The 15,530-nt window shown below is 39.7% G+C and overlaps 1 protein-coding gene across 1 annotated transcript in view; it reads right to left on the bottom strand.

Annotated features, from left to right (window-relative positions):
* Positions 1 to 15,530, bottom strand: part of CNTN1 (contactin 1) — a 254,857-nt gene that overhangs the window by 37,112 nt on the left and 202,215 nt on the right. Inside the window, exons 20-22 of the mRNA XM_044996278.1 lie at positions 14,663 to 14,849; positions 12,672 to 12,784; positions 11,346 to 11,502 (exon numbers count right to left, since the gene is read on the bottom strand). Coding sequence (XP_044852213.1) covers positions 11,346 to 11,502; positions 12,672 to 12,784; positions 14,663 to 14,849 — 457 coding nt within the window. The remainder of the gene's footprint in view (positions 1 to 11,345; positions 11,503 to 12,671; positions 12,785 to 14,662; positions 14,850 to 15,530) is intronic.

Raw genomic sequence — 15,530 nt, 5'->3', positions numbered from 1 at the left:
AAGTTCAACATAACGCAGTTTCACCTATAATGCAGTAAGATTTTTTGGCTCCCCAGGACAGCGTTATATTGAGGTAGAGGTGTACTAACCAATTATGTCTCAACACCCCTGTGACATACAGTAGCTATTATTATCCTTATTTTAAAGATGAGAGAACAGACGCATCAAGATATTAATAGTCACATTTCAGAAAACATCCAACTTTAGATATCTTAGGCCAGAGAAGCTGACATTTACAACTGCAACTACCTTCAGCAGGAGTGTAGTCTCATGGCAGGTAAGTTTTGAAAATTTTGGCCTAAGTGACGTGCCCACAGTCACATACCAAGTCTGAAGCAAAGTGCGAATAAAACCCCCAAGTCCTGATTTCCAGTGTATTTATTAGACATGCTCCCTCCTAGTTTTCATTTCCATGTACAGCTGGAGACTAAACATTCATTCCTAACCATTAAGTTCAAAATTGCACACAACTTAGAGGCTTTTCTTCATCTTAGCTCCTGATCCTGCATCCAGAACTGACCGTATAGAATTTGGCACTCATACAGAATCCCAGTTCAGTGGAAATCCCAAGGCATGCGTGGGTCCAGGTCCCTAATTGGTAATTGTTTTGGACAAAACAGAACACGTGTAAACACACTTACTTAATTTTAGGAATAGTTTATTTCTGGTATCTTAAAACCTGCTCCTAACTGACTGATGACAAACCAAAATAAGAGAGTCCACCAAGCTTTTTGCCCAGATTTAGCTAAATTGGCTTAAAATCACACCTTAAGCTAAACTGATGCAATTCTGAGCATAGACAAGTCTTCAATCATAGCATGGGCACAGAATGTTTTCTCCTTGAATTCTACAATCATGAGATGCTTTAGTCAGCTATCTGACTGTCTGACATAGGCTTTAACTTCAGTGACAAAAAAGATTTTTTTTTTACAAGTGTTAGCTAACTGTAATCCTACTGTAGGCAAGGCAAATTGTAGTTTTAATACATAGCTCCCAATTAGAGTTTACCTCAACTGGCTAATATATATTAAAACTACAACTTGCCTTGTCTATACTGAGATTTTAACACCTGCTAGTTGACACGGTACCTAATGTGTTACAAATGTAACGTTTTTTCCTATTGCAGACATGGCCACAAGAGTCCATTACCAGTCCAGAGTTTAAGGCACTCAGTGTGCCAGACCAAGGTCAGTTAGGAGAAAAAAAAACCAACAACGAAGGAGGAAGGCAGGTCCTAAAGCAATATCTTTGGTGATAAATTCTACTACCTGTTACACCCATGCAAACATATTGAAATCATTGGGCTTGTCTTTACTAGACAATTAATTCATATTACAAAATGGCCTCAAGGAATCATGTTAAATAACACGATTTAAACATGACTTGGTAGGCAGTATAGATGGGAACAACTAATGTTTAACATTGTGTCACCTGGTTGTGGTTAAATTTTTGGTTCCCATAAGGCTTACCTACTACCAGCTGACAAGATGATAATGTTAGTTTTTTTTAAATGACTATAAGAAAAATCTATCTACTAATAATTATCTATTATTAACTAAGGTCAGAAAATAATGGTTAGGAATCAAATAGGAAGTCACAAGCACTTTTGCAGGAGTCCTTTGGTTTGTTGTGGAGGCCCTTTGGTTTGATTGGATCCAGGCCTCACTTCGGCTGATTCTGGTGCTATCTGTAACTTTCTTATACAAATTGTCATCAATAAAAAAAAAATCTGCATTCAAGTAGAGCATAATACTGGAGTTCAACTGCATCTTTCAGACTTAATACTAGAATTTTGTCCTAAATGATCTATCTGTGAAAATTTTACTACCAAAAATAGTTGGATTCATAAAAGAAAGCTCTTGATACTAGAGTTTTCTATACTTTTTTAAAACACAGACATTATTTCATCATTTCTGATTTTTGGCATTTTTATATTTGCCTCTCTTTATATCTATTCTCTGTCCCACTCTACAATTATTTTCTACTCTAACAGTACGCTATGATGAGTTCTCATCATGATCAATTTCTTTGCTTCAAAATCAAGTTTAGATCTAAGAGAAAACTTACTTTCTTGAACAGCATTGAGGATTTCTTTAAAATCCATTTCTTCCTGTTGCTGTTCTTGTTTGTCCTCCTGGTTATCCTGAAAATCTACTTTTCCTGATGATGAGATGGAAAAAAAGAAGGGTTTGGTAATAACCTTGAAGCTAATCCTGCAAGTGGGATTTCACTAGAATTTAATTCAGTCATTACTGGAACTGTCAGAATAGACTTCTTTTTTCCATTCCCAATGTTCTTCTGGCTCTGGCTGAGCATTATTTTCTTGCTTTCTTTTTTTTTTTTTTAAATGCATGCCATGGCACGTTCTGTTCAGCTCAAAACCAAGACTCCTACTATATCCCGCAAACTCTTCTTCATATATTTCTGCATAGCATTTAGCTTCGAACAGACTATTCTTCTACATTCTCTTTCTAACTCCCCTATGTCCTTCCACTCAAGTAGTACTCAGATTGCCTTAATCTTTGCTTACTTTCTGGGACTAAAAAGAACTACAATGCCACTCAGACTCATGGGACCTATAGCCTGTCTGGCAGGTTCATGGAAAGTGTGAATGTAGAAAAGCTGTTTGAAGGAGTTAGACTATGAGGAAGCGGCAACAGCCCAACATACTTGAGAGACACTACTGTATTTCCAATAATTGTTAATGTGGTTTAGTAAAGGAGTTACCAACCTTCTGTAGGCTGCTATCTCTACCTGTTTGTACTCATGTTACCATTTCAAAATCAGAGGCCACAGTCACAAACAAGAAGTTACAGATAAGATAGGTGATGTACAGAGAGACAACAGTTTTTCAGAGTTACCCTTCAATAGCTACAGCATTATTAACCACTTGGTTTTGGACAATTTAGGGGTGTACTTATGCAAAAATTCATAGTTGCTAACTGTAGCCCTAAAATCACAATTATCAGCAATAACCAATTGCTTACAGGAGAAATAACAATAACCATTTCAATGTGACTATCTGCAAAAAAAAAATCATGGAAAAAAGATACAAGAGGAGGAAAACTTTCAAACTGAATTTTAAAAAAAAAAGAGGTTCTTTCTGTAGATCTGGCCTAAATCTTTCACCCAACATAAAGACAATATTTATGATATAGCTGTTCACTTATGCAATGGCATGCGACTCCCAGCTGAACTTTCACTGCAGATAATTGATCTATCAGTCATATTACACCATACTTCAAATCTGAATGTAATTTTAATTGTACTGTACAATAGGATGCCATAGATGAGTTCAGAAGGAGACAGACCAACTGTTTGGTTTAGAAGTCTCAACACATGACTGGGAGAACCAGGATGACTTTCTGAATTTTAATCCTTACTCTAATTGCTGTTGTGGTCTTAAAGAGTATCTTAATTGCTCTGCCTCAGTTTCCCTCTCTGTAAAATGGAATCAATACTACTACTTCACAGGGTGTTATGAGTATTTGTTAATTAATTTGTATTGAGCTCTGTTATTAACTTTTTCTACATATCAAGGTTCTTTAATCTAGAAATGAACAACAAAATAAGCATGGTCATGAATAACGTAGGATAATGCTGACTAGACCATAGTAGAATGTATCACTACCAAATGTTTTCCTAGTCCTTCCTGTTACTAAATACAAGAGAAAATATAAGACATTGAAATTCAAAAGCAGCGTGTCTGTTTGAGAACATGCTTGTTCCATAACTGAATGTGGTGTAATGTGTGGAAATGTGACACAATCAAACCTTAATTCTCATATTAAACGGGACTAGACCTGGATCTATCAAAAATTTACACTGCAGTGGTACTTAGAGTATCTGTAATGCACCAGAAATAAAACCAAATGACAAGAGAATGTTTAGCGAACCTGCCAATCTGTTTCAGAAGCATTAACACAGTGAAGTATGAGGTTATTCTGTACATTCTCCTAGTCTGCTGTGAAACATGAGACCGAGGACGAAATGCAATAGAGAGAAGAATAGTTCTTTAGTATGACTTCACTTTTGAAATCATGTTATTGGTTTTATAGAACATTTTTTGCTATATTTCTTTAACTAATGATTAATGAGTTCCAAGATTGGTTATAATGGACAGTCACACAGTCCAAGTCTTCATCAGATTTTATATAATGGCGATATAACAGTTTCCTTACAGGATCTACCTATTTTCTCCACCTAATCTTTTTAATACCACAACCGTAGATGTGGCAGACTGTGACAGAGTTTTAGCTGTAGCACTCTGGTTAGTGAAGTTGCTGCAGCACAGAGAAGACTGCAGGCTTAATTGGAGCCAATTAACCTATTTCTAGAGGGGATTACTGAGACTTGGTGGTAACTGTTGGGATACTGAAGTAATTGGCACAGTCACTGGGAGGATATATCCTTGGGAGGAACAGGGAGCAGGGAAGTGCAGATGGTCCCTGGAGGAGAGAAGCTGTGTGAAAGCCTCCTACTGCGGTATACCTGTGCTACTGCCTGTCCTGTTTAGAAACAGAGGACTAAAGGTTCACGTGGCAGAAAAGAAACAAACTGTGTTTTTGTGACTGAGGGTATGTCTACACTGCAATAAAAGACCCGCGGCACAGCTATGTCTGCCCCAGGTCAGCTGATGGGGCTTTTCAATAAATATTACCATTCCTATTAAGTAGCAGAAAAAGAAATTGCAGATTAAAAGATACAATAAAATTAAAATGTTGAGTTACTGAGGCTGCAAAAAAAATCCTCATGCATTTTGCTTTGAAAAAGATGAATGCTTGCGAGTAAACATTGTGCAGAATTACCAAGTATGCCTCTGGCAATGAAAACTCAATACATATTTAAGTGGGGGAAAGCAGAAGCTGTACGCATACAGTATGTAAATTATTCTTTTTTCACTTAGGCATTTGGAATGAGATTTAGAAAAGTACTGTAAGAAAGTGAAGATACCATGAAGTATAAAGTCATTTAAAAGTCCATGAGCTTGATTCTTCTGTAACTTACTTTGGCATAAACTAGGTGTAACTTTCACTGAAACCAATTCAATTACAGTAGTGTAAGTGAGAGGATAACCAGGCGCAATATGTTTTTGATTTGTATTCATTGCAGCATTTCAGACTAACGCTGGGATTACATTAATATCTGCATTATGACAACATATTTCAATCAGCAAAGCATGTTAGAGACTAAAAAGAAAAAAAGCCAACCTTTAATGTATTTTAAAAAAATTAGATAAGCCTGCTATTAGCTGTAGAAACTGACTCCTATGGTTAAACAAGCAGTTCCAGTCCTCAGTTGGCTGTGGTATCTCAATATAGAGTTTAAAACTGTGTAGTTCATGAATTCACTGTAATGTGGTAAAGAAAAATCACTAAACACCAGACATTGGTTAACAAAAGACAGTAGGCCTATATTTTACTCTGATTATGGTAAATGTTCTGAAATGCAGTTCAATAAATATGCAGCTGATTATTTTATGACAAGTTCTTAAATGTCAGATTACTCAGTGTAAAGGAATGTGTGTTTTTATATTTATATTGATAAACGTACTTTATACTAAAGCTAAAATACATGGCTGGCCTTACCATTAGGCCAACTGAGGCGGCCGCCTCAGGTGCCAGATTGTGTGTGTGGGGCGCCACTAGGACCCAGAGTGTAGAAAATTGTGTTTGCTGCTGGTGCATATGTATTCTCTCTGTTCTAGATGCACAAAGATGGTGGAGTGCTGTGCTGGAGGAAGGAGGGCAAAAAAGACATAACAGGCAGGCAGGAGAAAAGGTCAGAGGGAATAGCAGAAAGCAGCAGGAGCTGCAGGGAGAGAGAGGAGGAGGAGCCTCTTATGTACCTCTCTAGCACCCCCAGGAGCCTGGCCTGATTAACACCAGCTTATCAGGGAGCTTCCTGTTTCCTGCTACTTCCCTGAACCCACTTGAGGAGAACAGGCAGTCAACGGAAGTAGTAGGAGCCAGTTAGGCCCTTAAGACGCTGATATCTTCCCTCACTCAGGCCATGCTACCAACCTGCTTATTTGTCCCCTTCAATTGAGTATTGAGAGCCACTACAGTTGGCACAGAACAGCAGTCATGAGTGAAAGAAGAAAACGCCCCTCTGGGGCATCATTCAGAAAAAGAAAGAAAGCAAAGGAAGCTTTTCTATCTAAACAGGAAGGAGCTTTCCTGAGATACATAGACACAAATGTTCACGGTGAGCCTTCCGGCCCAGTGAGGATGTGAGTGGTGAGGAGATGCTTGATCTTCCAGTTAGTCAGAGTGCAGGTAAGCTGGCAGCTACTGCAGCATCCATATCTCCATCTCAAATGGATGTAACCATGCACATTCCTGAAGAAAAGTGTAGATCAGAGAAGAGTGTGGTGGAGGTGCAAGAAAGAGCTGCTGCTGAGTTTAGTTCCTTAAGTCTAGATGATCCAGGACTGTGGACCCACTTGAGCAGTAGCCTGAGGGACTTCCTTGTATTGCATTGGCCACAGCAAGTGAAAAACATCATGTTCCCCGAAGACAATGAAAATAGAAGTTTCCATCCAACACATTACTGGTGTGAAATCCCCAATGGTGACAAAGTGGAGAGGCCATAGCTTATGCACTCAAAAACCCAGAATGCTGCATAGTGTTTTTGTTGCAGACTCTTCCAGTCTAATGTTCCAGCCACATTGGGTTCTATAGGAACAAAGGACTGGAAAAATCTGGCTAGAAATCTGGCATGCCATGAGAAGGCAGCAAATCACCACAGAGCATTCCATAGCTGGAAAGAGCTTGAGATGAGACTAAGGTTAAAGGCCACCATAGATGATCAGCATCAAGAGAAGATTGCATCAGAGTCTCTTTACTGGCAAAAATGTTCTGAAAAGGCTCATTGCCATTGTGAGAATGCTTGCTACCCAAAACCTAGCACTGCGGGGCACTTTAGATCAACTGTATGTGCCAAACAATGGAAACCTCCTTAAAATTGTGGCGCTGATGGCTGAGTTTGATGCTGTACTCCAGGAGCATCTAAGATGAGTCACCACCCAAGAAATGTACACACACCACTACCTTGGAAAAACAATTCAAAATGAGATCATACAGTTACTGGCAACAAAAGTCAAACAGAAGATTACAGCAGATCTGAAGTCAGCAAGATATTACTCTGTTATTCTGGACATCAGCCATATGGAACAAATGATGTGTTTTGTAACAACAAAACCTAGTGAAAATGTCCCTGCAATGGAGACTGTCAGAGAGCATTTTCTAGAATTTATTGACATTGATGATACTATAGGAGCTGGTATGACAAATGTGCTTCTTAAAAAGCTGGAAGATATGGGAATTGCAATAGCTGACATGAGAGGTAGGCTACAATAATGGTGCCAACACGAGAGGAAAGAATAGAGGAGTGCAGACACGGATCCGAGAGTTAAACCCTCGAGATTTTTTTGTCCCATACAGTTCTCATTCGCTGAACTTGGTGGTCAGTGATTCTAGCATTAGTTTCTAGTGAGGTTGCTGAATTTTTTAATGTAATTCAAAGCATCTATGTATTTTTCTCTGCATCAACTCATTAATGGCAAATTTTGAAGCAACATCTGGGAACATCCTCTCTGACACTGAAACCACTGAGTGCCACATGATGGGAAAGTTGAGTGGAAATGATAAAGCCTATCACATACCAAATTGAGAAGATAGATGATGCCATAGTTGCCATTATGGAGGATAATGCTATGACAGGAACTGTTCGTGGGAGAACAGTGGCAGAGGGAAATGGAATCACAAGAAACATACATAACTTCAAATTTCTGTGTGGCTTAGTGTTGTGGCCTGACATACTGTTTGAAATGTTGTAAGCAAGAGACTCTAAGGTGTTGACCTTGATATATCTGCAGCAATGGAACGACTCGACAAAGCAAAGTCATACCTACAGTCTTACTGGTCAGAGGAAGGGATTTCAAAATGTTCTGAAGAATGCACAGAAGTTGGCGGAACTTCACACTGAAGCTATTTTCCCACCCATTCAAGAATACAAGAGTCACCGAAGAAGATGACATTTTGATTACAAGGCACGGGATAATCCCATAAGAGACCCCAAACAACAATTCAAAGTTGAATTCTTTAACCAGGTGCTAGATTGTGCAATATAGTCAGTTGAAGAACCTTTCATGCAGCTCAAGTAACAGCAGTATATTTGGGATGTTGTATGATATTCCCAAACTCCTCACTATATCTGAAGAAGACCTACACCAGCAATGCAGTGCACTAGAGACAGTGTTGACACATGATGACATGCGCGATGTTGATGCGAGTGATTTAGGTGATGAACTGAAAGCCCTTTCAAGATACATTTCAGCAGGATCAACTCCAAAGGCTGTTCTGGAATATATGTGCACAAATAAGATGACCACCCTCTTTCCAAATGCTTTTGTTGCTCTGCGCATACTTCTAACACTTCCTGTAACAGTTGCCAGTGGAGAATTTAGCTTCTCCAAGCTGAAGTTAATAAAAACACATCTATGCTCCACAATTACACAGGAGAGGCTGGTCAGCCTTACCATCTCAGTAGAGCATGAGCTGGCCCAGACTGTGGACCTTCAGCAGGAAGCAGTTCAAATCTTTGCAACCGAGAAGGCACGGAAAGCACCACTTTGATTATTCAAACAGATAAAAATGCCAGTGTTTACTATGCAGACAAGAAAAGTTAAATTTGCTGTTCAGGTGTTTGAAAGTTAAGTGTTACTCAACATTTTTGAACAAGGCATTTTAAGTTGTTAGTTCTCCTTTATTGGGGTAGGTAGCAGAGCAGTACCATGAGAGGCATAGAACAGGAAGAAGGCAGAATTGAGACCTTTCAAAGTTTTGGCCCAAGCGAGGGAGCATGGGGGCGACATTTGAGCTCCCTGCCTCAGTGCCAAAATGTTGTGGGCCGGCCCTGCTAAAAGAGTTTATCTTTCAAACTGGAATTTGCTTCAAAAGAGAATATAAAAAGAGAAGAGAGAGAAAACGAGGAGGAAGAGGGGTGGAATAGAAAGAATATGTATTTCCACATTTTTTATATGTATATTTGGCTTCTAAACACAACAACATTTGCAAATCAAAATTTTTTGTCGTGCTTTTAATAACTAAATTAACTGCAGAAATAAATGTGCTATAACTTACCTTTTTTTGCTCCCATTTCACTTTAGCAAAGCAGCTATTCTCAATAGCCAGATGGACCCTGTTAAGAAGTCATTCTTCCAACAGAGCAACATTTTTGTTTACAATTGCATTGCTTATTATGTTCATCTCACTGTCTAAGAGTTAGACGCTCCACTGTGGTACACAGACTGGACATGCGTTAGTCCCAGCACTATGTTTCTGAGAGGGCTACCAGGAAGGCAAGAGCTGATAGGGAGCATGCTACTACCCTGTCGCACAGCCACCAGTAACCTCCCTGCTAAAAGTTTGCCAGGTTGTGGATATGGAAACAGCAGTGCATTCTGCTCTCCTTGGGAAGAGGCAGGGACTGAGCCATAAATCTGCAGGAAATGCTGGCCCTGTGGTCCATATACTAGGATGGCGATGGAGAGCGCCCAGGCTCATGTCTTTTTTTCAGCCTCCCCCACTGCCATGTGCATGGTCCAGTCACAGTCATGCTGTCATTCTCTCTCTCTGCATAGTTCCTCCCTCTCTGAGGGTGATGAAAGTCACAAACTGAGCAGCTAATACTGCATGGAGTAGTATTCACCTACACAGCTATCTGCAAGTCAGGTCAAAAGTGGCTGCTGAAGGGTGCTAGAACATTAGGTAATGTAACATACCTAGATTTCTGTAATATACAAATGTAATAATACTAATTTTTTTGACTTAATACTGGATAACAAGCTGATTTTGAAATTACTGTACAGTACATGGATTAAAAACTGGCTGTCTGACCAATATGCCAAAAAACAGTTGTCAATGGGGAATCATCATCGAATGGGTATGTTTCTTGAGGGGGCTCCGCAGGGACTGGTACTAATCCTGATACTAATCCTGATACTATTCAGTATGTTCACCAATGATCTGGAAATAAATATAAAATCACTGGCTGATAACATTTACAGATAACACAAAGATTGGTGGAGTGGTAAATAATGACTAGGACAGTAGAGCAAACTGAATCGCTTGGGAAGATAGGTCCATTCAAAGAAAATGTGTTTTAATATAGCCAATTAGAAACTCATACATCTAGGAACAAGGAGTGCAGGTCACACCTACAGAATGGGGGCATGTATCCTGGAAAGCATTTAGGGGACAGAGCACAACTCTAAATAGGATTTAAGGGTCACACTGGACAAGCAGCTGAATATTTGCTCCCAGTGTGACAAATGGGACTAATGAGATCCTTGAATGTATAAGCAGGGGTGTAGTGAGTAAGAGTAGGGAGGTAATTTACCTCTATATCACTTTGTTGAAACTCATGCTGGATTACTGCATACAGTTATGGTGTCCACTTTTTTAATAAGGATGTTGAAAAACTGGAGAGGGTGCAGAAAAGAGACAGGAAAATGATTCTAGGGCTGAAGAAAAGTCTTACTGGAGAGAATTAGAGAGCTCAATCTGTTCAGTTTATCAAAAAAATTGACTTGATTACAGTGTACAAATAACAATGGGAAGAGAACACTGGGTAATAAGAGGTTCTTTAATGTAGGGGGGAAAGACATAACAAGAACCAATGACTGGAAACTGAAGCAAGACAAATTCAAATTAGATACACTGATTAAACAATGGCACAAACTACCAAAGGAAGTGGTGGGTGCTCCATCTCGTAATGTCTTCAGATGAAGACTGAATGCTTTTCTGGGAGATACACTTTAGTTAAACACAAGTTGTTGGGCTGAGTTATAGGAGTAATTGGGTGAAATTTAATGACCTGTGATATACAGGAAGTCAGACTAGATGATCTAATGGTCCCTTCTCACCTTAATCTGTAAAACTCTATGAAGACTCCCTAGCACTCCCTCTGCAAAATAGTACCAATGGCTACACAGGGTGTGTGCCAAGGGGTAGGCATAAAGCTTACAGTTGTCACCATTCTCCTCCTTAAGTTTAAAAAAACCCCAAAAAAACAAGAATCAAATGTAAGTGTCTGGACCTTAAGATGCCAGCACCAGCATCCAATTTCATGACATTTATGCTTATTCTGAAATAGCATTTTGCATACTACATACTATCGTAATTAGTACCCCAGATATACAAAGATTGGAGAGATAGAAAGACAGAGAGATAAAGAGAGAGAGTTTTACCACAGGTTCTTCTTGTCAGGAATGGCATGCATTTACTGGTCTATGAATTCATCTAGCCATATATTCCCAATATAATAAAAAAAATGCCTACCTGAAATTTTTATTTGAGCTACTTCTCCATCTCCTCCTTCACTGTGCGCTCGAACCTCAACAACATATTCACCATCTCTGGGGACTGGCAACTCTATTGAATGTGTGCCAGTTGAATACAATTTGCCCTCATGCTGGCCATCTGGTCTATACAGCACCTTGCAAAGCCATAAACAAGTACAGTTATTGAAATGTCATGTTGCAGCTGATACCACAGTTACATCCTTCCAGTTTTGATTAACAAGTTTAGGGTGCTAATTTCATGTGTACATGCTTAATTTTAGATCAAAACTAAATAAAATATACTGCTTTGCAGCTTGCTATAATGTAAAGGAGCTTGGAGGGAGCAGATATTTCCTCTTTTATTTCTAACAAATGGCAAAACAATACCATCTCCTTGATAGATAAATTTTCCATATGGGTTCAAGTTAAGAATGATTGAGGATAATACTTTCAAGCTCACCAAACAAAACAAAAACATACCATACATCTTACCATATACTAGAGCATGAATGATTTAATGTCCTCAGAAGGTAGCACAATTTTTCTTTTTTATTAATATGTTTCAGAGCTGGTAAATTTTTATAAATGTGAAGTTAGCATGTGACTTATAAGACACATGGAAAAGATCTCTGCACATTTTCAATGATTCACAGGAAGTAACTCAATCCATCAAACAAGAACTTGTGTAGCACTCTAACTCTTTTACTGCCAAGTAAACAACAACACTAAATAGGAGCCTGTTTTTAATGGTTTCAGCATATTGATAGCTATAACTAACCATCTTCCTATAATTTATAGATATGCTTGCACTGTAGTTGCATGTACCATGATGTGCTGTCCCTTTATGAACAGCTTTAGATAGACTGGTACTATTAGTGTCTTTGATATATAAGTACAGGTATTCTGGAGGTTGTAATTCTCAGAGGGACGATGGGAACAATAGGCTGGAAGTAATTCATGCTGGAAAAAGGGGAAAAAATATAAAAGCATATTTTTTTTAATGTATGCTGTGGGAGACATGTCACTGTGGGAACAATCAGTTCTGTTGTATGTCTAAAGTGGTGATTCTCAGCCTTTTCCATACTTTGAACCACGTTATAACATAAAATTTTAGGATCCCTCCCATCTCACCATAAAAAAGAAGGGTAGCCATAACCCTCCTCCAAAGCCACTGGGGGACAGGGGAGTTGTGACCTCTAGACTGTGAACCCGTGGTCTAAATTAAGGATGCAAGCACATTAGAGCCAGAGTAGGTAGCAATATTGACAATAGGATATACTGTGTGCAGGATATAAAAGAGAGAAACTATTTTTATAGATCATACTTTGTATCCTTGAACAGCAGATTCATTTGACATTGGCGTGACATGGTCCCAGGTGATGATGTACATTGAACCAGACCTGACTGTACTGATAATTCTGGGACGTTGGCTTGGAGCTGAAAAATAAACATACAATTTTGTGTGCAGAAACAATGATGCTTCACAAACCTTCATTTACATTTGAATGAGCCTTCTAAAAAGGAAGATTATGGCTGGCCTTTCTGTGAATGTGGGCCAGTCTCTCTCCTGGAATGCAGTTCTATGGCTCCAGTTATGCATTTTTGCATGGCTTGTGCAATGGGCTCCCTGTGGGTTTGGCATTTGTGTGTTGCCAGAACAGACGGGGCCAATTTCTATCCCTTTCTGTGGAACTGGGCTTGTGTTTCCTTGCAGGCATCGATGTTCAGAACCTCCCAGAATTTAGCTTAATTATACTTATTCACTGAATTTAAATCTTTAAAAAATTATATAAAAGCATTTCTATAGCACTTATCTGTGCGGTAATCAGAGTGCCTTCCTGCACAAAGTGTAATTATAGTTAGAGTAGTAGCCATGTAAAATGGAATCTTCTTATCCAAACATATGCTCTCTGCAGGTCTGAGTCAGATAGTATACTACTTACCTTATTGACAAAGCACATGTTACTCATATACATTTTTAGGCCATCCAAGCACATTTATAAATAAAGAAACACAGTCCTTAATTAAATATCACTCATGGCTTCATTATTTTTTAATTCTGTCGCATACAGATTTCAAAAGTGACTAGTGATTCTGGGTGCCCAAACTGAGCCACTTTAAAGAGGCCTGATTTTCAAAGGGTAGGTGCTCAGCACATTCTGAAAATCAGCCCCCCTTTAAGGCTCCAGCTAGGGAGCGAAACACTGAAGTGCCACAAGTTCTGTGAAAATCTTCGCTTGAGGCTATAACCTATGGAACCAAGCCTACATTCCTCTTGGACGAGATCATGGCCTGCCCTGCCTGGCTGTAGAGATGTCCCTTACTCCACTGTGCCAGATTTCCAAGTTGAAATGACAGCAATGAGTGGAGATTAGCCTCTTCAGAGCCACACCTTGACAACTACTTGCTGCCCCATACAAGGGGCTTGTGTTAGCCCCACAATTTAGCCCCCTGGGAAAACTCTGTGTGTATGTGTCACAGAGTCACAGTCCCGGTGCTCTGGAACAACTCTGAATGAAGTCAGGCAGGACTCTGAGGCAGCGTATCTCCCCTCAGGGCACGCTGTCACCAGGGCAAGAAGCCTGCTCAGCTTCGGCGATTTCTAGGTTTGACCTCAGAGAGTCCAGCACCCCTGCTCACACCGTGAGCTCCCCGCAGCAAGTCCAGCCTTACATGCCTCCAAAGGGCCATGCACCCCAACTTCGCAGTCAGCAGTGACTCTCCGCCAGCATTGTAGAACAGAAGGTTTATTAGTTGACAGGAACACAGCATAGAACAGACCTTGTTAGCATAGAAATCAGGAGCCTTCAGCAAAGTCCATTTTGGTGGGAGGGGAGCCCAGAGCTCCAAGGCCCTGACCCTCCCCCTGAGACTCCAGCCAGGAGACTGCCCAGCTTCTAGCAGCCCAGCCTGAGATGCTCCTGTTGTCCCTCCTCTGTCCTTCGGTTCTTTCCCAGGCAAGCAGGTCACCTGGTCTGCACCAATACCTCTGGCTCATTCTTGCAGAGGGGGGCCCAGCCATCAGTTGCCAGGCTACATAGTGTCAGCCATTCTCTGAACCCAGTCAGCAGTCACACCTGCCCTCTAGGGGACTCTGCAATCATCAAACACCCTTATCCCACCACTAGACACTTGAGTAATACATAGGGAAAACTGAGACACGCACACAGTATTCAGAAAAAACAGTAAGAACATTCCCACTTTGCCACAGTCTGGTGTTAGCCCCAGTAATTATAGTATTAGTATATGCAAAGTACAAACTAATAGTAACGAAGTGCAGAACTTTAGAAATAAATCCAGAGTTCCTTTACTTACGTGCTTTTCTTGTAATGATATCAGCAGCAACACTGGGTGGTCCATATCCTGCACTATTGTAGGCGGAAACATCTACATGGTACCGGGTACTAGGTTTCAAATTTTCCAGTTTGGTTGAGTAGTCCTGACTGCTCACTAGCACCCGCTGCGCAGCGGCTTCTTTATCATGAACAGTCCAGTAACGAATCTGTACACAGATAAATTGAGTGATAATATGGTGTAATTAATGATATTGAAATGTTACAGAAACTTTAGACTGGAGGACAGAATAATTTTAAAACAATAAAGTCTGTTTCTGGCTAATTGTTGCTCCTTATATTAATCCAAGTGATAGGATCATATCAAGAAACAGAAAATACTTCAGATTTGATGTAGAAACTTTTGCACTAATGAACCTGATTTGTACCCAATTAAGCCAATGGAAGTTTTGTGATAGACTTAACTGGGTGCAGGATTGGGCCTTACTAGAACAGGGCTATCTTGCTGTTGCTCTTTTATACTTGAAAATTTTACGCTCAACTTTAATATCATTTTCTAGGTCACAATGTACTCTGTAATGCAAAGACACCTTGGACTAAGTTGTACAGTATACTCCACTTCCTATTTCATGGCATTCTAGCTAATACAATCCCTACAAAAGCAATTCATTCATATTTTTCATTCTGCTCTCATTCCCCACATACAGTATGCCCTATCCAGACCAAGCTGGAGAAACCCTTCTTTCTTTATGAAAGATGCTGCTCAAAACACTTTTACTAAAATGTATTATCCACTATAACTTTTATCACATTCAGCCAGTATTTTTGTTTCCATGATTTAAAGGTTATAATAAGCAATTGACAAAGCAGTTTGACAGCACAGTAATGAG

Source organism: Mauremys mutica, chromosome 1 (assembly GCF_020497125.1).
Source record: "Mauremys mutica isolate MM-2020 ecotype Southern chromosome 1, ASM2049712v1, whole genome shotgun sequence".
Taxonomy (NCBI): domain Eukaryota; kingdom Metazoa; phylum Chordata; order Testudines; family Geoemydidae; genus Mauremys; species Mauremys mutica.
The sequence above is the reverse complement of the archived record's forward strand: the minus strand, read 5'-3'. Positions and strand labels throughout refer to the sequence as shown.